This window comes from Botrytis porri (genome assembly GCF_014898465.1).
Source record: "Botrytis porri strain MUCL 3234 chromosome Unknown BPOR_008, whole genome shotgun sequence".
Classification (NCBI taxonomy): domain Eukaryota; kingdom Fungi; phylum Ascomycota; class Leotiomycetes; order Helotiales; family Sclerotiniaceae; genus Botrytis; species Botrytis porri.
Window position 1 is genome coordinate 1,405,203 of NW_024066082.1, and position 22,562 is coordinate 1,427,764.

Genomic DNA, 22,562 nt, shown 5'->3' on the forward strand with positions numbered 1-22,562 from the left:
GAGGGTGTTTAGATTCTGGACTTTGGATGGTTGGTTGGGTTGGGATGGGAAATAGGTAGATGATTAATTAGAAGAGCGAATAGGTAGATGGACTGATTAGAACTGATATGAATGATCGACTTTGTCAAGTTGACGAAACACAAAAGTCACTTTTAGTCACGGCTAGCGCGCCGTCGTTTGAGTTGTATTGATGCGGGGTTATATTGATGATAGAGCAAGTCATAAGTGCAATCCGATAGCGCAAGGCCAAACTTTCTTTTGACTATGCGGATAGATGTAAGGATAAAGCTGTAGTTCTGATTATATCTAGATCACGGGGCCGAAGAGTAGTTTGGGCGAGATGCATGGAGATTTGTATGATCTTCAAGCTGTAGGTAGCTACCCGTGAGAAAGGGCCGACCTGTTGACCCGGTTTATCACTCAGCCGGATTTTTGCACCCCTCCGGAAATTTTTGCTCCCTTCGGATGGGAGCAAGAGGGGAGCAATATTTTAACCTTGAAATTCTAGAATGACGTCTATTCGATGTGTTTGTTCTTGGTTATTCTCTAGACCTAGTCGAAGAAAAGTAATCAAACAGGTCTCCTACACGGCCAGATTAAAACTTTGGGGATCATTCCTTTAGGTAATAGTTTTTGATTCAATTGTTCTCGGATCTCAGGTGGTGTTATCACAGGTTGCATTGTCAGAGCTGTATGGGTAGGATTTGGCGGGGTGATCCTGAGATTGACAAGGGAGGGGTTTCCGCATTGCGCCATGATTGTTAGCCATAAGGCAGGGTGATCTGAGGTCTGGGTCTTGAAATCGGAAATTCTTTCAGCATCCAGATTCAAGATGGCATTCCTGGAGTTCGTGGATTATCATTCGCTGAACCATTATTCCATGGTTGGCATAGGCATTTATCTCGCGCGAATTTCCATCTTCGGCTAGACAGGATGTTGGATTCAGGGTCCGAAAGATTTAATTGCTTCTTCAAAATCCTCATAATCCGGAGCATCACATCCAGATAACGTAGAAATCTCCAATCCAGCATCCCAGCAACCCGGATTTCCGGTCATTGAAAGTAAAGCTTGCGAAAATTCCTAAGCGGCGATGGAATAACAATTGTGGATTGCAGATAGACAGTGTACATCCCAACTTCTTGGTGCGTTCGGCCGAGGAGGTTCCAATCTAATTATCAATCACTGAAAACGTGGGTATGTCGTATTTTCCTGGAAACCATGTCAGAGATATGTCACGAACTTGCACGGAGGCTGGAGAAAGAAAGAGGTCAAGGCGCAGAGAAGGGCGAAAGAAACACCTAATTAGTAAGTAGGATATGCCGGGTAGTAATCCCTGCAGCATCCGCGGTTTTCAGCAGCATCGAGTTTTACTCGATTAATGTAAATGCGGTCCAATTGAACTGAACTGTGACTCTTAGCCACAAAATTTATTAGCATGTCTTGATCAGCAAATGACTGGATTTCGATGTTAAAGGCGGGAAACTAATGGCGGTTCAAGCGGGTAGCTTTTAGCGAGAGCCCAACCTAGGCTGAGTGAGTAGCACAACGCTCGGATTTTGTGCATCCATTCCTTCACAAGCACCGAGAATCTCGATCTTTACCTGAAATGACCAAATGCTCTCTAAGCCAGATGCACCGAGTAGATTAGATGATCTTCTCGCAGTCCCTCTTAGGAAGCTTATTATAGCATAGTCTCGAAGGAAAGGCGTATTGAATTGACGTCAGCACACTCACAATTCATTGTTTGCGGTTGCTTATTCCCCTGAACACCACAAATAGCCGACACATGAACGTCCCTTGCGTTTGTCTTACCCTCCCCCACAATGAGGGTTCGGGGGCACAAAAAGAGATCTGCGATCCTCCAGATCCTGCAGATTTGCAGTGACAACGACATGATGCTCATTGTTCAGATACTTATTTGAGTGGCAGATTACCTTTCCGTGCAATCCGTCGACTTCATTCGATGCTATGACATGTTTTGTTATGTAAAGTGTCAATAGGCATAATCACCAATGAAGATGTATAGTAGAAGCCAAGAGTTGTCGAAGCCTATGCTGGCTGAATAGAATCTGTATTCGGTACCTGAAGGCGTAATTTGGTCAATTTTGTAAGCTTGTACTCTATCATATTTGCCTTGCCTTCCATGAAGTTCAGATGGCTTAAGTCCCTTCACTCGCATGGCATGCATACACTGAGGGAGAAAGGTCATCCCTACTCTCGGCAGGTGGTTCCTATTGTGTAATTTGGTGATCATGATAAGAAGAAGAAGCAAGTAACTCACAGTACACTTTGTATCACTATTGAACATATGGCTTTCATACCTCTTTCTTGCCTGTTAGGTATACACCAAGGGAAGTGCGGGAAGGCACATGCATACCCGTAAAACATGCATCTTCCTAAAAGGAGACTATTTCCCTCATATTTGACCCTTTCTTTATACTTATAAGCTTCAAGTCCACAACTCGATATTGTCAATAGTAATCATTAATTGTTTTTTATCTTTATGTGTGTTCGAGTGTTTTGAAGTGTAAAGATTTTGTAGTTTGAAATCTTTTGGGTGGTCCATTTCAGGTTTTTTTGGTTGCATTTTTGTGTTGTGTTGCCGACATCAAGCTATCATCAACTTCCAAATCATACTTCACATCACCGACATAGCGCTTTCATCACTCTTCGTGGATTCTCTCTCGCCAACATACGCACCTGCCTGATTTGATACATATTGCTTTACAGTTGTTGCCTTGTCTAAGTTATCTCTGGATGTGAAGATCTATCTACCTACCTACCTAGGTAACTTGCCTATATCACCTCAAGTCTCCTTATACCTATCTATAACTGCCTCTACTTCTACTACTCTATCCCACACATCATTTGTGTATCTACGACTTCTCCAGGAATCGTTTATAGATAGCTGTCTCCTAGCCATATTCAATAATATCCATTCATCAAGCCATACACACAAACGCATAAACATCAACGGTACCAACGACTGTGCTAGAGACAGCGACAGCAATAGCAACCGGTATGTGTATGTTCATGTTTTGGTTCGTAGTCCTCATCTTCGTCTTGATTCCTCAAGTGCTCTGGTGGTAATTGGCCTTTTGTCGATCGCTCTTTCTTGTTTGATTTTGTTAACATAGTCACATAGCAAAAGGGAACTCGAACCTTCCAATATCATCAAACATAACCATCGGTCAGCAGCTCTTTGGTGCAGAAAAGACCAATATCCAATAAGCCAGCATCATCACTTTCCCAATTTGAACGAATCCTAGCCATCACAACAGTGATTATCAACTCTATCTTCAAGTTGTCACGTTATCACGTTATCACATCATCACCATATCATCTGCGACTGCCTCACACAACGACAATAATAACATTACCCGAGCCGATACCGGCAGCTGTTGCCATTTTCAAAAGCTTCAGACGAATACGTTCTTTCTACTTCTCTTTCTGGTCCTTCAATTCCTCTTAGCTTCGTAGTGCCCTTTTTAACAAAGTTTTCATCTCATCTTCTCTTCCTCTTCCTCTTCCTTCTCTCTCTCCACATCAAATCACATTAAAACCAATTCTTCATCACAATCTCTACCTTACAACAACCACCTGGCTCGATAGCTTTCTATCATTCTAGAAAACTCTACTCGCTACTAAATTCATTTTCTTCCCCGTTTCTTGAAAGTAGCTTATTCAAGTTTACTTCTACTCGTCCTATCATACATCTGGAAAACGCTCCCAAAAAGGACATAGTCTCCATCCAATTGTCGTCTTGAAGGTAATTGGAATTGAACTTATTCACTCACTCCTGTGCTCTTCTTCTTTTATGCTCAGCTGGCAGCTGCTGACTATGAAAAACTCTAGTTGGATTGCTTGAGAATACCATTATTTGAGTAAAAAGCGTTGTTCTTGTCAAGAGCTGCAAAGTAAGTCAAGCAATGTCTCAATTTCCTCATTTCTCTCAATTGTATCCAGCCAATGTGTTTCTGCATTGCAGATTCCCAATCGATGATTCCTCATCATCTGCTTTGTTTCGTGGCCCACAAACATCATTTCTAACAATTCACTTTCCACTGCCCTTATTCACTACTTCTTATCACTCACAAGAAAATCATCTCCTCGGAGTTCCCCACTTCTGATTCTCCCATCTTTATTTGTTTCTTCAATACATTTCATTTCCCATCAATTACATCCTCCATCAATCTTCAACTCATATTTGGCACTAACAAATATCTTACATGCAGGATACCATGTCTTACCCTCAAACTGCTGCACATGCTGAAGCAGCAAACACATTCCCAAACCGCACCACAGCAACTATGTACACTCAGCAACAAGTCCGCGCAACTCGAGATTCTCAAGGTCAGCAAGCCGCATTTGCTCAGGCCAGCACTGGCATCACCCAAGCTGGAGACAGCGCCATGAACACAATGATGAATCAGTTTGCTGGTCTGGCTATTCCTGGCGGCATTCCTAACTCTACAGGTCCAATGGCTACTAACCAACATCATTTGGGAACAGGCCAAGTTTACTTTCAAGTTACCCCTGATGGCCTTGTGTATGCACCCAGCATGTTCCAACCACAATCGTTAGCTCCTCAGCAGTTGTCTGAGAATGGATACAGCATGAACTCCTTCCCTGGAGCATTACCCTATCTTGCACAGGCATCTTCGGTCTACCCTGGCTATGTTCCAGGATACCAACAAAATATTCCGTACACACCAAACACCCGATCTGTCTACTATACTGACAGATCCGATCATTCTCACTCCACAAAGGATGTTCCTGGTCTTGAAAATCGCCGCGGCTCTTACTCCACTACCGAGTCTCTTCCTGGAACACCGTACTATACCTCATTCGCCAATCGTGAATCTGGTGCTCATATCGCTGCGATTGACCGATCTCCATTCGGCTCTACCCCATCTCCTCAGCAGCTTCCAGTTCCTCATGCTCAATCGCTCGTCAAGGCACTTCCTTACCCAACACTTCCAATTGGTGTTGATATCCAAGCTCTATTGAAGCAGTATCCACCAATCCCAAAGGCTGTTCCAGCAGTTTTTACTCCAACAGAGAATATGAGAACTTTGGATCAGAGTTTGCACAATCCCATTAAGAACAACCGCAATGTCTACATTCGTGGACTTCACCCAAACACTGATGACGAGACGCTCGCACAATATGCTGCCCGCTTCGGTAAAGTCGAGACCTCTAAGGCAATCATTGACACAGCCACTGGTGCTTGCAAGGGGTATGTTGTTTCTCTGCAAGAAACTTTCCTACTGCCGCTAACAGCTTTATAGATTTGGTTTTGCTAAGTATTTTGACGTCCGCGATTCCGAGATGTGCATCCGTGGTTTCTGGGAACTCGGTTACGAAGTCGGTTTTGCTAGAGTATGTCTTCGACCATGTCATTGCTTGATAGTAGCTAATTCTTCACAGGAATCTTTCAATGCTCGTCTTAAGGCAGAGGGTGATGAGGCATCCACCAATCTTTATGTTTCCAATTTGCCAAAGACCATGACCGAATCTGTGAGGCAGTTCTCGTAACTATTTGCCCTTACTTCAGCTAATGTTATTTTAGGAACTTGGTGCTATCTTCATGGACTACAAGGTCAGCAGTAGCCGCATTCTTCGTGATTCTCAAAACCACAGCCGAGGTGTTGGATTCGCTCGGTAAGTTGACAATTTTTCCACCCAGTCACTACCATAAACTTACTTTTGTACCGCAGTTTCGAAAACCGTGATGTCTGCGAGGAGATCATCAGAAAGTTCCACGGTCAGCCCATCGGCGAAGAGGGTCTCTTACTTCAAGTTCGTTATGCCGACACTCCCGCACAAAAAGACTTGAAGCGAATCACCACTGAACGCCGTCAATTCCGCACTAATGAGTACAACGTTGGAGCCTATGGCGCCCCGGCTGCCGACATGATTGCATTGGCTTCTCCCCCAATGCCATCTCCAATTCTTCCCCGGGCTTCTCAAATTGCTCGTCACCTTCCTGGCTCCAGATCCAGCGGATCTTGGAAGAGAGATAGCATTCCAAGGTATGCTATGCTTTGATTCGTTCACGCTGGCGGTGCTAATGTGATTGTAGCCCTGTTGGACGTGTTTCAGGTTTCAAGGACTTGGACCGATCGGTTGTCAAAGTTTCCTTGACCGAAGCCTCTCCCAAGAAGCCTTTAACCCAGTGAGCTTGTTCCACGGGCAGTCTATGGGGCACTTGAATACTAACTTGTCGTCAGTACCGTTGTCTCAAGCGTCACTCCAACCGTATCCGAGAGTGGCTCCGCTGACGATGGAGTCACAATTCACGATTCCCCAGTTGTCGTACACAGCTCATCCATTGCACATAGTGCTTCTATCACCTCTCCATCTACTCGCAAGTAGAGAGATCAACATCGTTCTGTATCATCATACCTTCTTGTCAACATTTACTCAATTTTGTGGTCCAAATTTCATTATTGCACGAACACTTACCTCGCAACGACGAGGCACACCCCCACTTTTAACGATACATATTATGATAACTCCATACCTTCCAGCATACATGCTTATTCACCAAGCATACATACATAATCCTGGTCGAAGTATTATCTGTTACATTACATACTCGCTTCTAGTTCAATATTTTTCGAGGCTGGCGATCTGTACATCCACGAGGGTGTGACATATTGACGATAGTGGTGCGAAACATTACTTTTCATGTCAGCGTGTGAGGATATCAGGCAGATTACTCTTTTCTTTGTAATTTCTTTCGTTTTCATTGCTCTTGTTGCAACAGTACTAGGTAGATGAGACTTTTCTGTAGCATAATCAAGCTAAATTTGCATCAACTTCACATTGTATTATGATCAAATGTGTATATCTCATATTGTATTTTGAAGCTAGCCACATAAAGGAGGATGCACACTACAACTTTGACAAATTAGGAATTGGGGGCTTGCCTTCATTCTGGAGTGACTGATACTCACATTGATAGCTTCGCTCAGACACTCTCGAGGGAATCGTGATATGATCATACTACAATTGTCGTGATCCACCTGGGCAATATTACTTCAACAGTCCTTTGAAATGCTCTTTGCCTTGCTACATCGAATGTTGACAGCATAAGTAAGTCATCACAAAGTAAGAAGCAACTTCTCAAAATAAGTGATAGGCCGCACATCTGTTATCAACTGTTATTTTTGTTTTGGCTGCGAAGAATCAAGTCTTCTCTTCAATCTTGAGATTAGACAATGATAGCTCTTCCTTGCCATCATTCGACAGTCCAGCATCCTCCTTCGGCTTTATCTCTGCAGTCTCTTCATTCTGCTGTTTTACGTTGGCAGGATCTGCGAGGTTCTCCGCTTCATGGCTATCCGCAGCCGCTTTTTCTTCTTCTTCGTCGTCAAAATCATCATCACTTCTCTTCGCCCCAGGCTCGCCATCACCATCAACGCCTACCGCTTTCATGTATGCCTCGAGCTCTTTCGCCATTTTCTTTGAGAATCCGGATGCCTCGACAGAAACATCTAGTCGTTTCACACCATCCTTGCCAATAAGTTTGCGAGCATCCTTGAAGTGAGGACCCTTCTCATTGCTTGTGAAGTGGAATCGTCGGTCAAAAAATCGCTTGATGCAGTTGACGTCTCGATCAAAATAGTATTCTGCATTTACATGGTCGACAGAAACCATCTGTGGAAAATCGATAAGGATAGGAGTCAAACTGAGTACCTCTTCGGGATTTTCTGGGTTTGTCTCTTCCTTGATTAAAATATTGAATTCGTTGAAATCACCGTGAATGAGGCCATATTGTGCTAGGCGTAGGATCATGGAGATAAGCTCGGCGTATAGGGATGCTGGATCTGGAACGGAAGAAATCTGACGCATAGGAAATGCATCAATCAAAGACATAACTATAGTATGTCTAGATTGCGCGAGGGGTTCGGGTACTGGAAATCCATTATCTCGCAGAGCCGTCATAAATGTGAATTCTTTCAACGCTGCCAATCGTGACATATGCATCCATGATGCCGAAGATCGATGTCGTAAATAGTCCCGATTCGCCTTGACCGTTCTAAATGATATTCGTCCCAATCGATGAATCTTCAGTACCCTCTGTATTCCCTTCTCATCTGCCACCACGAAAATATCACTCTCTTTTCCAACACCAATTTGATTTCCGACACTGTATACATCCTTGCGTTTGCGATACGTATTCAACGCAAGATAATCGAGTCCTCCATATGTGAGACGATAGCCATCGTATTTTGCGTTCTTGAGGCGTGCGATTAAATTGACTTTTGCGAGTGCAGATATGCATCTATGAACCCCGCCTCGGAGACCTGATAATTGTTCGATGAGTTTTGTAGGGACAACCTCATGGTTTTTGGAACCTTGTTCGACTGCTGTAAGTGTGCGCCAGTCTTCAGCGGTCAAATACCGCATAGCCTTAGTATCCAACTTCATCTTGAAAGTTGTTATACGATATAGTTGTAATTTGACGGTCTCTTTAGAAATTAATTTTTGGGATTTTCTGCCGTTGGGCTGTGAATGGCTGCGAGCGTGGTTCTAGCAAAGCATTGTTAAACTCACTCTCGTTTGGCGAAGCTTTCTTGGGTGTGCAATTAAGGTTAGTACTGTTCGGCTGCTAATGACACTACTTGAGCTATGATCTGGTGAAGCTGCTTAGACGCGAAAGCAGACCTGCCTGGAGCACCTTATTAAGAATCAAAAGTTTATCACGAATTCCACGACATACCGCTCACTCTCACTACTACTTGACTTGCAGTGATTTATACCCTTTCTGCGCATTGCCTTTAGCCTTTCTTTTCATATTCCCAACAAGTTCAGAAACGCCGCTTCCACATCAACCATTAGAAACAACATGGCGCAAGATGGCGAACCACCAAAGTCTGTTGACAAGGGCAAAGGCAAGGCGGTATCAGATCCTAAGAAGCCAGAGGAGGTAGAGAAGGATAAAGATGGAAAGCCTACAGCTAATGGGGCGAAAGAAGAGCCGGTCGTTGGAGGTATGTTGTTGGTAATGGAATGGATGGGCAATTACTAACATGGCTGTTGTAACAGCGGAGGAGCTCAGCGAGGAAGATCAACAGTTGAAGAGTGAGCTTGATATGCTGGTAGAGCGATTAACAGTATGCAAATGCTCATCGTTGGATTTTGCAAGTAAGCCTAACAATTTTGATATAGGAATCCAACACAAGTCTTTACAAAAGTGCCCTCGAAGCCATCAAAGATTCGATCAAAACCTCCACTTCGTCTATGACCGCTGTACCAAAACCTCTCAAGTTCCTCAGACCGCATTACGAGCCTATGATTAAGTTGTACGAACAATGGCCGGAAGGGGACGACAAAACATCTCTCGCAGATGTTCTCTCAGTTATTGGTATGACATTTTCAGATGAAGAAAGACAAGACACTCTCAAATTCCGATTGCTTGCACCTACATCAGACATTGCCTCGTGGGGCCACGAATATACACGACATCTTGCTTTGGAATTGGGAGAGATGTACAGCAAGAGATTAGCAGAAGATCAACCAACTCAAGATCTTATTGATCTAGCATTGATTCTTGTGCCGTTATTCTTGAAGAGCAACGCTGAGGCTGATGCTGTTGATTTGATGAGTGAGCTTGAGATTATTGACAAAATTCCAAATTACCTGGATAAAGATACCTACACACGAGCATGTCTTTACATGGTTAGCATGGTCAACCTGTTGACTTATCCAGAGGACCAGTCATTCCTCAGAACCGCACACGACATCTACAAGAAATACAACCAACTTACCCAAGCAATCGTACTTGCCATTAGATTAAATGATCTCGAGCTCGTCAGATCCGATTTCGATTCTACCACAGATCCGGCATTGAAGAAACAAATGGCTTTCCTCATTGCTCGCCAAAGAATAGTTCTTGACGACCTACCATCCGAAACCAGCGAGGACCAGGAGATTATGGAGTGTATGTATAACACCAAGATGCCAGAACATTTCAAGGCCTTGGCCAAGGAATTGAATATTTTGGACCCAAAGACGACCGAAGACATTTACAAGAGTCATTTGGAGAGTAATAGGGTCGCGGGATTAACAAACCTTGACTCTGCTGGGCACAACTTGGCAGCAGGTTTTGTCAATGCTTTCGTGAACGCTGGATTCGGTAATGATAAGATGATGATGGTTGAAGATGAGAAGGCAAGTTGGGTGTGGAAAACTAAGGAAGAGGGAATGATGTCTACAGTTGCTTCGATGGGTACTTTACTTCTCTGGGACGTCGAGACAGGTTTGGACAAGATTGACAAATACACATACGCTCCCGAAACTCAAATCCAAGCTGGTACTTTATTGGCTATCGGTATAATGAACTCTGGAGTACGAATCGATTCTGAGCCTGCTCTCGCTCTTCTCGGTGAAGAAGATAAGCTTAATCACAAGAATCCTCTTGTTAGAGTCGGTGCTATTATGGGTCTTGGTCTTGCTTATGCTGGATCAAACAGGGAGCAACTTTTGGAGCTTCTCTTACCTATTGTTACCGATACCTCTGTGGAAATGCAAATTTCCGCCATGGCAGCTTTATCTTTAGGTATGATTTTTGTTGGATCTGGTAATAGTGATATCACTGAAGCCATCTTCCAAACATTCCTTGATGATGATCGCAAATCTCAGCTTAAGGACAAGTGGACTCGATTTATGGCTCTTGGTTTGGGTTTGTTGTTCTTTGGACAACAAGAGAACGTTGATGTTATCCTCGAGACTTTGAAGGCTGTTGATCACCCCATGTCTAAGCCAACAGCTGTTTTGGCAGAAATTTGTGCCTGGGCTGGAACAGGAACAGTTTTGAAGCTCCAAGAACTTCTCCACATCTGTAACGATCACATCGAAGAAAGTGATGATAAGAAAGGTGATGAATTACTTCAAGCCTATGCTGTCCTCGGTCTTGGTTTGGTCGCTATGGGAGAAGATGTTGGTCAAGAGATGGTTTTGCGTCAATTTGCTCATTTGATGCACTACGGTGAAGCCAATATCCGAAAAGCAGTTCCTCTCGCCATGGGTCTGCTAAGTCCTAGTAACCCACAGATGAAGGTTTATGATACATTATCTCGTTACAGTCACGACAATGACAACGATGTTGCGATTAATGCTATCTTTGCAATGGGTCTCTTGGGTGCTGGAACCAACAATGCTAGACTTGCTCAATTACTGCGACAATTGGCTAGCTACTACCACCGTGATCCTGACGCCTTGTTTATGGTAAGAATCGCCCAGGGTCTGCTTCACATGGGTAAGGGAACACTCTCCATCAACCCTTTCCACACCGACCGCCAAGTACTCTCTCGAGTGGCAGCTGGTGGTCTTCTCTCTGTCTTGGTTGCTATGATCGATGCCAAGCAATTCGTCACAACCAGATCACATTACCTCCTATACTACCTCGTTACAGCTATGCACCCCAGATTCCTCGTTACTCTTGATGAAGATCTCAAGCCATTGACAGTCAATGTTCGAGTTGGGCAAGCCGTCGATGTTGTAGGACAAGCTGGTCGCCCTAAGACCATCACTGGTTGGCAAACACAGAGTACCCCTGTACTTTTGGCATATGGCGAGAGAGCGGAATTGGAAGACGAACAATATATTAGTTTGAGCAGTAATCTGGAGGGTCTTGTCATTTTGAGAAAGGTATGTTTCGAATCTATATAAGTCTTTGCATATATATAAAGTCGATCAACGCTAATATTGTGATAGAACCCAGAGTGGGAAGATGGAAAAAGCTAGAGTGTTGAGAGATGGCAAAGGAAAGAAATATTAAACTATTGTATTATAATGGAGGGTGTGGGGAGGAGCTATAGTAGGTAGACATGCATATCATGTTCCCTTGAATGAAGGGGAGATGTGGGACAACTACGCAATGAAAATGAAAAATGAAAAATGATAGATGATAGATGATTTGCAGCGCTATAAGTTGATGAGATTGGAACTTTTGGTATTGTGATGTGATGTGGTGTGGTGTGGTGTGATGCGATGTGATGTCGTTATAATGCAAATTCCAGTCAGTGTATGTAGAGAAATGTAGGTTGGGAGGTAGACAAGTAGATGGGTATCACGCTATCTGTCATGAGCGCTTCATATCCATCGAAACGAATGAACACTATCTACAGATTAGATTTCAGACAGAACTACTTCACCGAAATCCAAAAGATGTCATGTCACATCACCTCAATCAGATGGAAGGAATATATTTTAGAAACGCATAAAAATACATCACCACCTTGACAGAAAACACTTCCTAGACAGTATTTCATATCCAAGGTGCAAGGTGTAGAGAGTATGGATAAAGCACAAATATCGTATTATACTTGCTCTCTCAGCCAGTACGATCTCTACTATGAACGTCCTCATCCCCAACCACATCTCAAAAAGCGAGATGATGCAATTGCTAACCTTGGCTCGGGTACCTCCTTTCTGATATGCTATGTTATGCTAGGTGTAGATGCTCTATAATGCTATGTTATGTATATATGCATGCTGATAATCCCACGAGTACACTATAGCCAGTAACACATGCAATACAATGCAAATATATATAATACCCCCATCCCATCTCATTCCCTCCCACCGCATCCCAAAGATATATGATACAAAGCAGCGAAATCCACCCCTCATACCCATCCATTCTTCACAGTTCTAACCCCCCTCCCCAAAACTAAATTAGAACTCCTCTAATGAGCTAGCACCGTTCAAAAACCCGATACAACCCCTTTAGATTCGCCACCTCGAGTACCGCACCCCCCATCAACTCCCTCGTTGCGAGTAACCTAGCGCGAAAAGCTGGGAATAATGTATCTTCGACCATTTTCCTTACTGCATCTCTGCGTTGTTTGAGCTCTGGAGAGATGGATGCTGTGTGATTTTGTGTTTCATTCCCAGCGTTTTGTTGATCGTCTTCAGGACTAGGTGATGGAGGTAATTGTTCCGGAACATAAAATCTAGCTAATTCCTGCAGGAAAGAGGAAAAACATTCTTTCTCATCATTCCAGTTTACATGCGGACCTAGACGAAGAAGGAATTGCGGGAGTTTAGATAGAGCGGGTGTGTAATTTTTGAGGAGGAGGGGAATACTTTCGAGAAGACCATCGGGGGTGATGGAGAGCGAGAAATATTCCTGTAACATTTCGCGGCGGGAGATGAGTTGTTCCGAGACAACTTCTACCAGGTCTTCGACTTCGAAATCATCTTCGGGGGATGTATTGGGGGGCCGAGTGGCCTTTTCGTAGGTGGTTGCGAGGGTTAGGAGGGAGGTGAGGGACAAGGGGGGGTTGAAACGGATTTCTCCAAAGTTGCCGAAGTCGGTGAGGCCGACTTGATAGAAGAAAGTAGCAGATATAGCGGCGTAATCGACCAAGAAGAGCTTTACGCCAGACTGGATGGCAGCAAGACGACGACGCTCATCGACTATACCAACGAAAGTGTGACAGGCAAAGATTTCGGTCAAATCATTATGCATAGAGTCGCGGACAGAAGTGCGGAGCTCTTTGATGGTCATGAGACGACATATGATTGGCTCGCGGTCAGAGTGGGTGTATTCTATATCTTGAGAGTTCGGTGCTATGGTACTTCCAGAAGGATTGGGAGTGGCTTCTCTGTTCGCGGTTGTTGTAGGCTTGGTAGTGAGTGGCAGCATAGTGGTAATTTTACGGAGTTTGGCATCGGTGCGAACAAGATTGTTTTCGTATGGCCTAGTGGTGGTTCGGGCTTTGTCCGCGGCGGCGAATGCGACAGGATCTAGCATGTCGGCTACTAATGGCGCTTGAGCTCCAGGAAGGAGGGTTTGGGTCATAAAGTTTCGACTTTTGTCTACATCGGCAAGTTTTATTCGAATATCATTGCATATTCTCTCAATAATCTCTTCTTCGTTGAGGAAGTTGACTTCGCGTTTTGTGGGATGAACATTGACATCTAACCGATGAGGTTCGATCTCAAGGTTGAGGTATGTGAAAGGATGTCCACCTTTGGGAAGGAAAGCTGAATAAGTTTGCTCGATAGCTTTTTTGATTGCCGTTGACTCGACTGATCGATGGTTGATGAACAATAGTAGAGTCGTCTTCTTGACATGATAATTCGCGTTAGTTGTCCATCCTTGTGCAGTAAATCCCCATTGCGAATCAGCAGACTGAAATTCAATCAGCTCATTCGCTACTCCACTGCCATGAATCTGTCGAATACGATCTACAGTGGAAGAAGCCATCTGTGTTGAGATTGTGGTGCTAGCCTCTCCATGTTTCTTACAGCTGAACGCTACCCCTTTGCAATGGATGGAATATCTACCAACAACGTCAAGTATCTTGTTATACTCTTCCGATGCCGATCGAAAAGCACGACGACGTGTAGGTACATTATAGAAGAGATCTTCCACCGTAATTTGCGTACCAGGACGACCAGCGATAGGCTTTGGATCAGATCCCTGACCGGGTTTTGCAGGTATCAAACGTCCACTGTCATAATGTGCTCTAAAAGCACAATTCGAATCTTTCGTTCTTGTCGTGACAGTAAGATGTGCAATGTGACTAATACTAGCCAAAGCTTCTCCACGAAACCCATACGTTCCAATAGATGTCAAGTCTTCAAATTGCTTAAGCTTGGAAGTGGTGAAACGTTCACATAGAATCGCCAAATCTTCTTTCTAAAAACACTTAGCTTGTACACAAAGGTATTTTTGGGCGTGAATTAATACGTACATTAATTCCATGCCCATTATCGGTGATTTGCAATAACTTCAAACCACCATCTTTGACCAGCACCTCCAGGGATGTTGAGCCTGCATCGACGGCATTTTCTATGAGTTCCTTCAAAGCATGCACTGGAGCTACAATGATCTCGCCTGCGGCAATCTTATTGACTACATCGGGATCCAATGCCTAGACAATACTTAGAGTTTAGAAATTGGTGTTCAGTGAGTTCCTCAAACTCACCTTAATACGCCTAGGGGCAGTAACTTCTGAGAGTTCATTCTCGGCTTTTCTTTTTGTACCTCTTGATGTTTCGGCAGTTGAGTCCATATCCATGAGCTCAGACATTGCGTTTTTCTTTTTTCTTTTTGATTTAATGGCGGATATCGATCTGCATTAATTTTGATGTCAGGTGTAAATAGCAGGCAACATTTCGAATTCAAGACCAGGGTTGCTGATGAAGCGATGAAGTATTTTAAAATCGAATCAGAATACCATCTGTATAACTCCAAAGTATGCGGGACTACAGCTTCCATAGAAACGCCATTAATCATATGTAATAACACCTGGGCAAGTCCAGATATAAAAATCACATGTATTAATACAAGTATCGACCAGAACAATGAGATGGCCCATCGAAAGATCCATCATAATTCTGCCGGGCGGTGTATCCCGGGATACCGTTTCCTATTCTCCGATTGGCTAAAACAATATGCGACAAACCTCATGTCTAAATACGATGGATGAGAATCACAACAATATTATCTTCACCTCGCAGAATCTCTCACAACCATGAAACAAATCAATCAAACGCAAGCATATATATACTCCAAGGACCATGCACCATCTGCAATTCATCGCACATCCACATATCTCCTTCCCAGCTTACCATTGCGCCCGTCTCTCTCAAACACGAATGCGCCGGCTACAATCAGATACAGCCTCTCCTTCCGAGGTCCTCAATGAAGATACATTGATTCCCAAATACCATGAACTGTGGATTCACCCCAAGAACATATGTGTCGCCATGTGCGCGTGTATAAAAGTCAGGAACATAACTCATGCATTAGATTGTGCGAAATGAAGGAACATGAATCTATCCAAGCGGAGCCGAATCTGTGGAGAATTGTAGGCAAGTTAAGAAATTAGGTACGACTCACCCAACAGCCCTTATCAGAAATGGTACCAGCTTTGAAGCTTAGCTAACCATTGCCTCCTTTGGAACTATGTAGCCACAGCTGAAAATTAGACTAGGGAGAGGTACCCTCATCCGGGGTTTGAATACCTCGAGTTCTCTGCCGAAACAGCCGTGTAAACTATTACAGATAATGGAAAGACCTTGAATTAGAAGCTTATCCAGAACCTAAAGTACATTTAGAGTCGTAGGAAAATTCACGCCTCACACATATCAAATCTAATGTCAGCAACAAGATCACAAGGGGCTCAGCGTTTCTTACTTAGATAATATGTTCATTGGACAAGCAACTATACTTCTAATTACAATGAGACGCAACCTCTATGTCTAATGACAGGTGACAGGTTCAAAATTGGTTGTGCAAATACTAGTATTTCCCAAAACTTCCAGAAACTACCACTCTCCCCTTCAGTACATTCCAATATCCTCGAATCACATAAAATCTTCACTATAGAATCTCGTTGCAACACCAAATCATTCGATCGTAATCCGTTTGCATTCAACCGCCTAGTAGCTCTGTTGATACAGTTGCATACTTGTCCTCTAGTATTGATGCTACACTTTGAAAAGCAGAGCTCTCCAAAGTTTTGAACATCAATGGTGACGCCGGAAGTATATCGAGGACAGAAACAGGAGATGCAATTGTGGGTCCTGGTATACTTGTACCTGCTACAGAAATAGGAACAAGAGTCGCAGCTACCTGTTCAAACTTTGCACCAAACACAGCTGCGACATCTGCCAATGCGTTCTGGCCGGTGGTGAAGGGTTTGAAGGTTTGACTTGCTTCAGTGGATTGTGGGGTAGTTTGCGTAGGCTGAATAGTAGTTGGTGGTAAAACAGACAATGCGGAAGTTGATACTGCTACGACTGGTGCCGTAAGAGTGGGAGCCTCCTGGCTGATCATCGTTGGTTGAGTTCTTTCGCTTGAAGGTAAATTTTGGGAAGTAAATCCGGTCTGCGAAGTGGATGTAGGCACATTAGAAGTGGGGCCAGAAGTTTGTGTATCTGGTGTGGGAAGGGGAGCACCATGTACCGTGGTAATTACAGACGATAAAAATGCAATATCAGAACCATTTCTAAGGGCGGGGCTTCCAATGTCGGCACCAAGCGATAGATTCATGGCTGTTGACTGAGCTATGGAATTTCTCACTGGTGTTCCAACAACATTAGTTCCCATTTCATGGACGAGTGAATGTGAAGAATCGTTCCAGCCCTGTAAAACAGGGAATACCGCTGAAGCGCTAAGAGCCGGACTTCCTAAATTAGGAACAGGTGGAGTGGAAATCTTCTCTACTTGTGGTCCAGGGATAGGAAATCCTGCCGGAGGAGATACGATTTGCAAGGACGATAGAGGGGTCGGTGGTGCTAAAGCTGATGACTTCACAATTTGTGGAGTTGTAGCACTAGGTAGCGAATTTGAGGCGGATAACTTCAAGGAATTTATCGACAAATTTGATAAGACTGGACCTGGACGTGCAAAAGAAGAACTTTTGCCACATCCTTGAGGAGACAAACCATAGTTGTCCCGCTTTATGGTGTCAGCAGCCTAGCACTGCGTCAGCAAGAAACAAAACAGTTGATGAGAAGCATAATACCTTTTCCGCTATAGCATAAACAGGTGCTTGCAGATGAGAGGCCGGAAGCATTGGTATGATACCAGCATCAACAATTCTAAGATTTTTGGTTCCGTAAACCCGCAGGTCTGGATCGACGACACCGCCCAATTCGCGTGGCATCATCGAGGTTGAGCCGGAGCCGTGGAACTCCGTTCTTAAACCCGATTCAATCGCAGTCATCAAAGTTTCGGGTGGAGCATCAGGAAGGAATGGGTAGTAAGGTCTTGGCTGCAGCAACTTCATAGATTCGGTATCCACAATCTTATTGTTGAACACAAGGGCGTCCGTTAATATTTGAAGATCGAGTGGATTTGAGCAGTATCGTGGGTTGATATCTGGTGGTACATATGGATTATCCGTTGTAACATGAACACTTCCTCTAGAGAGAGGATGCATTGCAGCAACAGACAGAAGCCCCACGTTATCGTTGAGGAGCTCATAGGCACTTACATCAGAACGGTTGAGAAGCTTGACAATGAGGTCTTTTTGTGCAGCATACCCTGATAGAACACTTGCATCTAGGCCTGGTACCAAGTAGTCTGTCACCCCTTGGTTCTCTGCATCAGCTATCATATTGGCCCAATTCGAAGTAATTTGCGATAGTGATGGAAATGCGACTGTGTTAATTGCTCCAGCAGTCCAGGGCCCTGCATTTGTTAGTATTAATCTCAAAACTAGGATGATAACCCTACCAGTCTTGTTGATGTAGTATTCCTGCTCTGCTTGCGTGTGAAGTTGTGGATTTTTATCTATCTGTACAATGGTTGGGTAACTAGAGTTGGTGTCTAGTACTGTTAGAGATGAGATACCGGCAAGAAAGATAAGTGTACTTGCAATAGTAGACGGCACCAACGTAGGGATGATCTTGGAAATTCTCTCCTACTCCTGGCAAATCGATATGTACTGGCAAGCCGAGCTGCTCCAGGATATATGGCTGGCCAATGCCAGAAAGCTCAAGTATCTGAGGGGTGTGGATACTTCCTGCTGCAAGTATGACTTCTCGTGAACATGAAATCTCACGTACAACCGTACTTAGAGAAGGTGCAATCTAAGAAATATCAATGAGTGTTTCTAGGCTACCATTTTGAATATGTTTCACTCACCTGAACACCGGTGACCCACTGGCCAGCTGGAAGATCTCGTGTAAGTACTTCTGAAGGGGCGGAGTCCATCAAAGCTCGAATAACAACCAGGCCCGTGGCAAGATGTAGATTGGGGCGGTTTATAAAATTATCATAATACCCTCGTCTTGCATCAGAGCGTGTTTGACTATCTGGCGAAAGGTTATTTGGTATCAACATTCCACCAGCAGTCGTACCATTATTTGGGTCGAGTAAAGTAGGAATTCCAAGCTCTCGTAGTCCATCCAGAAACAATTCTGATTATTTGTTAGATTATTGTACTCTGTAGAGGCAAGGAAGATTAGACAACTAACTAGATTGAGGATAGAAGTATTTCGGATACGAAACATCGATATATCCAGTCGTACCGTGCGTCGAAGTATCTGGGTGTATATAGAGGTCATGGGCAAAAGCAGCATCGACATCGTTGGTGTAGTTCTCAGTCTGATCGAACATACAGTTAGCCTGCGTTTGGAGGGATGTGGATATGTTTTTACTTTTTTGAAGTAAGGTAAGAGATCGTTCCATCCCCAACCAGGGTTTCCAAGAGCTACCCATGCATCATAATCGGCACTTCCACCTCTAGTCCAGCACATGCCATTGATGAGACTGCTACCGCCAACACCTTTCCCTAGATCCATTGGTCGCGAGGAACCATCAAGAGATGTTTGAGGGGCAGTCCAAAGGTTCCAGTCATAACTTGAGCCCAGACCCTCTCCATTTTCAAAAGGATACTTGATGAAATATTCGTCATTGTCACTTGGTAAGTGTTAGCAATGGAAAGCAACATTGATGGGAAATATTTACAGGTTGCCAGCTTCAATAACCAGTACTGTTACCTCAGGGTCCTCAGACAGCCTATTAGCAAGGACGAGTCCAGAAATACCACCTCCAGCAATGATATAATCATAGCATGGCAGAAAGTCCGCATTGAGATCACGATGTCCGAGGCGTATTGACGATGCCAATCTACTGAGCTGGAACGTTAGGAATAGGGAGGAAAGGATGTAGAATCCCATTTTGAGAAATCAAAAACGTCACACAATACGGCAGATGTTTGTGTCGGACCAAGGAATCAAAAAGCAAAAAGCAAAATGAAGCAAGCAAGCAAGCAAAATTGAAAGCAAGTTGTGATCAAAATCTCCGTTTAGCAAAATGGAGTGTATTTATTTGAGGAAAAGAAGAAGATAAGTTCAAAAATCTATGATATAGACAGGAAATGTGTTTACTCGCGCTTGCCTCCTTTGCTGAGTTGCAGAAATCGTGACCATTAATACAAAGTAAGAGGAAAGCACGACTAGGCACAAAACCACTGAATTCTGGGACCTGCTCCGATGCTGAGTGAAATCGAGTATCTGAAATCAATCGGAAGTGTAAAGAACTCTACTACTAATCCAACAATGCAATGAAAAGCAACAGGCCAGCTGTTTCCCGATCTAGCTAATACTTCATTGAACCGAAGATCAAGTACTGCAGACTCAAGTTGAATACCTGCTGCCGGCAAGTACATCTTGCTACTGGCAAGGGCCTTCATGCCCCAATCGAATGTTCCAAGTAAACCCCCGGTGAGGTCCCTAAGAGTTGTATATTAGAATCGGGGGGCTCAAGGTACGTATTCACAATAAAATGTCAGAGTAGAAGTACTCGTTCGACAAGAGGGAGGAACCCTCATCTTAATCCCAAGATCCCAAATACCAGGGTTCCAATTCCAAATAAAGCAGATCTTGCATTGTGTGGGAGAATATCTATTTATCACTCACTGCATTTGGAACCATCATCTGTGATATAGCCACAAATTCTAGTCGTGCAGTCATGAAAATATATGCATCAGTCACTTGTCAGGCATCTGCTAATCAAGCAGGCTGTCACTAGTCATCGTTAAAGATTCGAACTTTTTGAAATAGCGATCCAGAGTCTTTGAAGATTGTCAATTCCCCCTTTGTCTTTCTGCTAGTTCTGCATATTCATAACTTAGTTTCATCACATACATAATAATTTCAAACCTGTCTAAATATTGCCAAATGATCGGCTAGTTCTACTTCATTATTCATGAGTTTATCCCCTTCAAAACCCCCGCGATGCAACTTCTGATCCCAGCGGACACTTTGGGATGTTACTTGATCGGACGCTGAAGTCTAGAAACAGATATGACCAAGTTATCCGAAAAGGGCTATGGTCAAAGAGCCGAGTCCCGAATCTTATGTAGTAAGTGTTGGACTCGATGATGGTATGAATCATGCAAGTAAACAGAATGACTTGAAGAGCGCCGTGCTCATGCTTAACAGGCTTAAAATCGTGTAATACCTTTGTAAACTCTGATAATTCGGTTTCTCATACTATGTTCTTTTTGAACTTGTTGCCAAAAACAAAACACAAACTGCTATTATTGAGAGTGCAACTGTTGAAAGAACCTACATATATTTAAAATTAGCCTATCCATGGGATTTCATCGTCCATTGTGAAGATAAACAGAGCATTATGCACCTTTGGGTACCGGTGCATCAAGAACTGAAATCTCTTTCACTCTGTACAAAAGTACTCGAAATTTATCTCTTTGCAGACACGTCACAGTCGCAGCCAAAGTTCATGAAAAGTTTCCCTTGGGATTGCCAATCCCATGGGAAGGAAAAGATAAGAAAATGCACCACTCACCCCTTGAGTCTTCCACCCGCTCTGCACAATAGCCACTCTCCGACTATATTTATTGACCGTCTTCATATAGTTCCCAAATCCTAAGGCCAAGCAAAGAAGAGACAGTACCCAAAAGATTATGCCAAGAGGTTGTGCCATGCGCAGTTCGAGCTGGGTGGGAGTAGATTTCAAATGAAAGGAAAGCACTATGGCGAGGGAAACGATAGTCATATAAATGGAAAGGCGGAGGTAGGAGAGAAACGTTCGCTCATTAGCACAATGATCGCGACAGTCGGAGTCCACATTATCGAAAAGGAGAGGACCGAAAAGAGGTGGTGTGCAGAAAACCGATTCGCCGTGGTAGCTAGAGAAAGTTCATCAGTTCTCATCGATGGGATGTGAAGGAGTTGGTGAACAGGAATATGAGATAGACGGTATTTGAGACACGCGATTCATGGAAAGAAACAACGAAACATACTTGGCGACATCAACAGGTGCTGGACGACGAGGGAAATAAATTGGTGAGTATATTTCCCGCTGAGAGCCTAGACATTCTTCCTGTGGGCTGCGAGACATTGAAGGAATATATTGACTCTTTAGAATGAGAGAGTGAAAGTTGGGTATCAATTGAGTGTTGCTACTATGTAGGTAGGTGTGAGAGAAAGACTTTGTTGAAGTATTCCTTCGTCAATTATTAAAGTTCAAGCTTCACCGAAACGATACCCCGGACTTTATTCCTCGTGCAGCGGAAAGGCGGATCCCAGAATGATCAAATATGGGGCTCGTTCTATCATTAATCCGCTCCGATTGTTCGGATAACCACATGAACCCTTTATGCTTTTGGTGGCTGGCTCTTTCTAGTTTTTGGACAAATCATATTATTCCATCACCTACGGAATACCATCCACTTTTGCTATCTTCTCACAAGATCTTATCGGAATCGGTGTGCGGAAATCGTTGTACCTCAAGAGGTGGTTTCCCCGATATTCCTATTCTAAAGGAAATACCTGCCTATTGGGGCCTAGTGACCAACTGTCAGTCACAATGATCGAAACTGGCTATTGGATGGGGAACCTTTTTTGCATACAAACACAGAGGACTGGATGTAAGACATGTACCTATGGTGGGGGGTGGTCGCCGTTCCCGCGCAATCATTGTCAGCATGCTAGGGACCAGTACAAAGTATGCAGTATGTAACAAGATGAAAACGGACTCACGAGCTTTGAATGGCAATTGCGTCCATTTGTTGCTCCGTAGAGACTAAAAAAAGAGCGAGAGAGCCTAGCATCTT

General features: G+C 43.8%; 6 protein-coding genes across 6 annotated transcripts; 2 read left to right on the top strand and 4 right to left on the bottom strand.

Moving 5' to 3' along the window:
- Positions 1 to 4,241: 4,241 nt before the first annotated feature.
- Positions 4,242 to 6,378, top strand: EAF01_006535 (uncharacterized protein; the record flags this gene model as incomplete). Its single annotated transcript, XM_038914789.1, has 7 exons — positions 4,242 to 5,239; positions 5,292 to 5,382; positions 5,431 to 5,520; positions 5,573 to 5,664; positions 5,721 to 6,035; positions 6,086 to 6,178; positions 6,234 to 6,378. The coding sequence occupies 7 exons, from the start codon at positions 4,242 to 4,244 to the stop codon at positions 6,376 to 6,378; spliced, it is 1,824 nt and encodes a 607-aa protein (XP_038769744.1).
- An 816-nt stretch (positions 6,379 to 7,194) lies between these two features.
- EAF01_006536 (uncharacterized protein) lies at positions 7,195 to 8,439 on the bottom strand (the record flags this gene model as incomplete). Its single annotated transcript, XM_038914790.1, has 1 exon — positions 7,195 to 8,439. The coding sequence occupies one exon, from the start codon at positions 8,437 to 8,439 to the stop codon at positions 7,195 to 7,197; it is 1,245 nt and encodes a 414-aa protein (XP_038769745.1).
- Positions 8,440 to 8,857: 418 nt separating this feature from the next.
- EAF01_006537 (uncharacterized protein) lies at positions 8,858 to 11,757 on the top strand (the record flags this gene model as incomplete). The annotated part of the gene is made up of 4 exons (XM_038914791.1): positions 8,858 to 9,002; positions 9,058 to 9,125; positions 9,181 to 11,661; positions 11,728 to 11,757. The coding sequence occupies 4 exons, from the start codon at positions 8,858 to 8,860 to the stop codon at positions 11,755 to 11,757; spliced, it is 2,724 nt and encodes a 907-aa protein (XP_038769746.1).
- Positions 11,758 to 12,606: 849 nt separating this feature from the next.
- Positions 12,607 to 15,285, bottom strand: EAF01_006538 (uncharacterized protein). Its single transcript, XM_038914792.1, has 3 exons — positions 14,952 to 15,285; positions 14,718 to 14,897; positions 12,607 to 14,662 (listed from the first exon to the last, which is right to left on the bottom strand). Exons 1-3 carry the CDS (start codon positions 15,054 to 15,056, stop codon positions 12,710 to 12,712), a joined length of 2,238 nt encoding a protein of 745 aa, XP_038769747.1. The 5' UTR covers positions 15,057 to 15,285; the 3' UTR covers positions 12,607 to 12,709.
- A 1,117-nt stretch (positions 15,286 to 16,402) lies between these two features.
- Positions 16,403 to 19,659, bottom strand: EAF01_006539 (uncharacterized protein; the record flags this gene model as incomplete). The annotated part of the gene is made up of 8 exons (XM_038914793.1): positions 16,403 to 17,449; positions 17,499 to 18,166; positions 18,212 to 18,304; positions 18,354 to 18,567; positions 18,623 to 18,897; positions 18,955 to 19,084; positions 19,138 to 19,399; positions 19,448 to 19,659. 8 exons carry the CDS (start codon positions 19,657 to 19,659, stop codon positions 16,403 to 16,405), a joined length of 2,901 nt encoding a protein of 966 aa, XP_038769748.1.
- Positions 19,660 to 20,543: 884 nt separating this feature from the next.
- On the bottom strand, positions 20,544 to 22,032 carry EAF01_006540 (uncharacterized protein). Its single transcript, XM_038914794.1, has 3 exons — positions 21,750 to 22,032; positions 21,293 to 21,635; positions 20,544 to 21,051 (listed from the first exon to the last, which is right to left on the bottom strand). The coding sequence occupies exons 1-3, from the start codon at positions 21,845 to 21,847 to the stop codon at positions 20,977 to 20,979; spliced, it is 516 nt and encodes a 171-aa protein (XP_038769749.1). The 5' UTR covers positions 21,848 to 22,032; the 3' UTR covers positions 20,544 to 20,976.
- Positions 22,033 to 22,562: the final 530 nt, after the last annotated feature.

What these genes read in the sequence shown, in the direction of transcription:
- EAF01_006538 (XM_038914792.1), bottom strand. Translation starts at nt 15,056, where the DNA reads ATGTCTGAGCTCATGGATATGGACTCAACTGCCGAAACATCAAGAGGT. An exon ending in CTGCCCCTAGGCGTATTAAG is followed by an intron (nt 14,898 to 14,951) that starts GTGAGTTTGAGG and finishes AGTATTGTCTAG; the next exon opens with GCATTGGATCCCGATGTAGT. An exon ending in ATAATGGGCATGGAATTAAT is followed by an intron (nt 14,663 to 14,717) that starts GTACGTATTAAT and finishes AAGTGTTTTTAG; the next exon opens with AAAGAAGATTTGGCGATTCT.
- EAF01_006540 (XM_038914794.1), bottom strand. Translation starts at nt 21,847, where the DNA reads ATGTCTCGCAGCCCACAGGAAGAATGTCTAGGCTCTCAGCGGGAAATA. An exon ending in GCACCTGTTGATGTCGCCAA is followed by an intron (nt 21,636 to 21,749) that starts GTATGTTTCGTT and finishes AACTTTCTCTAG; the next exon opens with CTACCACGGCGAATCGGTTT. An exon ending in GCGGGTGGAAGACTCAAGGG is followed by an intron (nt 21,052 to 21,292) that starts GTGAGTGGTGCA and finishes AAATATATGTAG; the next exon opens with GTTCTTTCAACAGTTGCACT.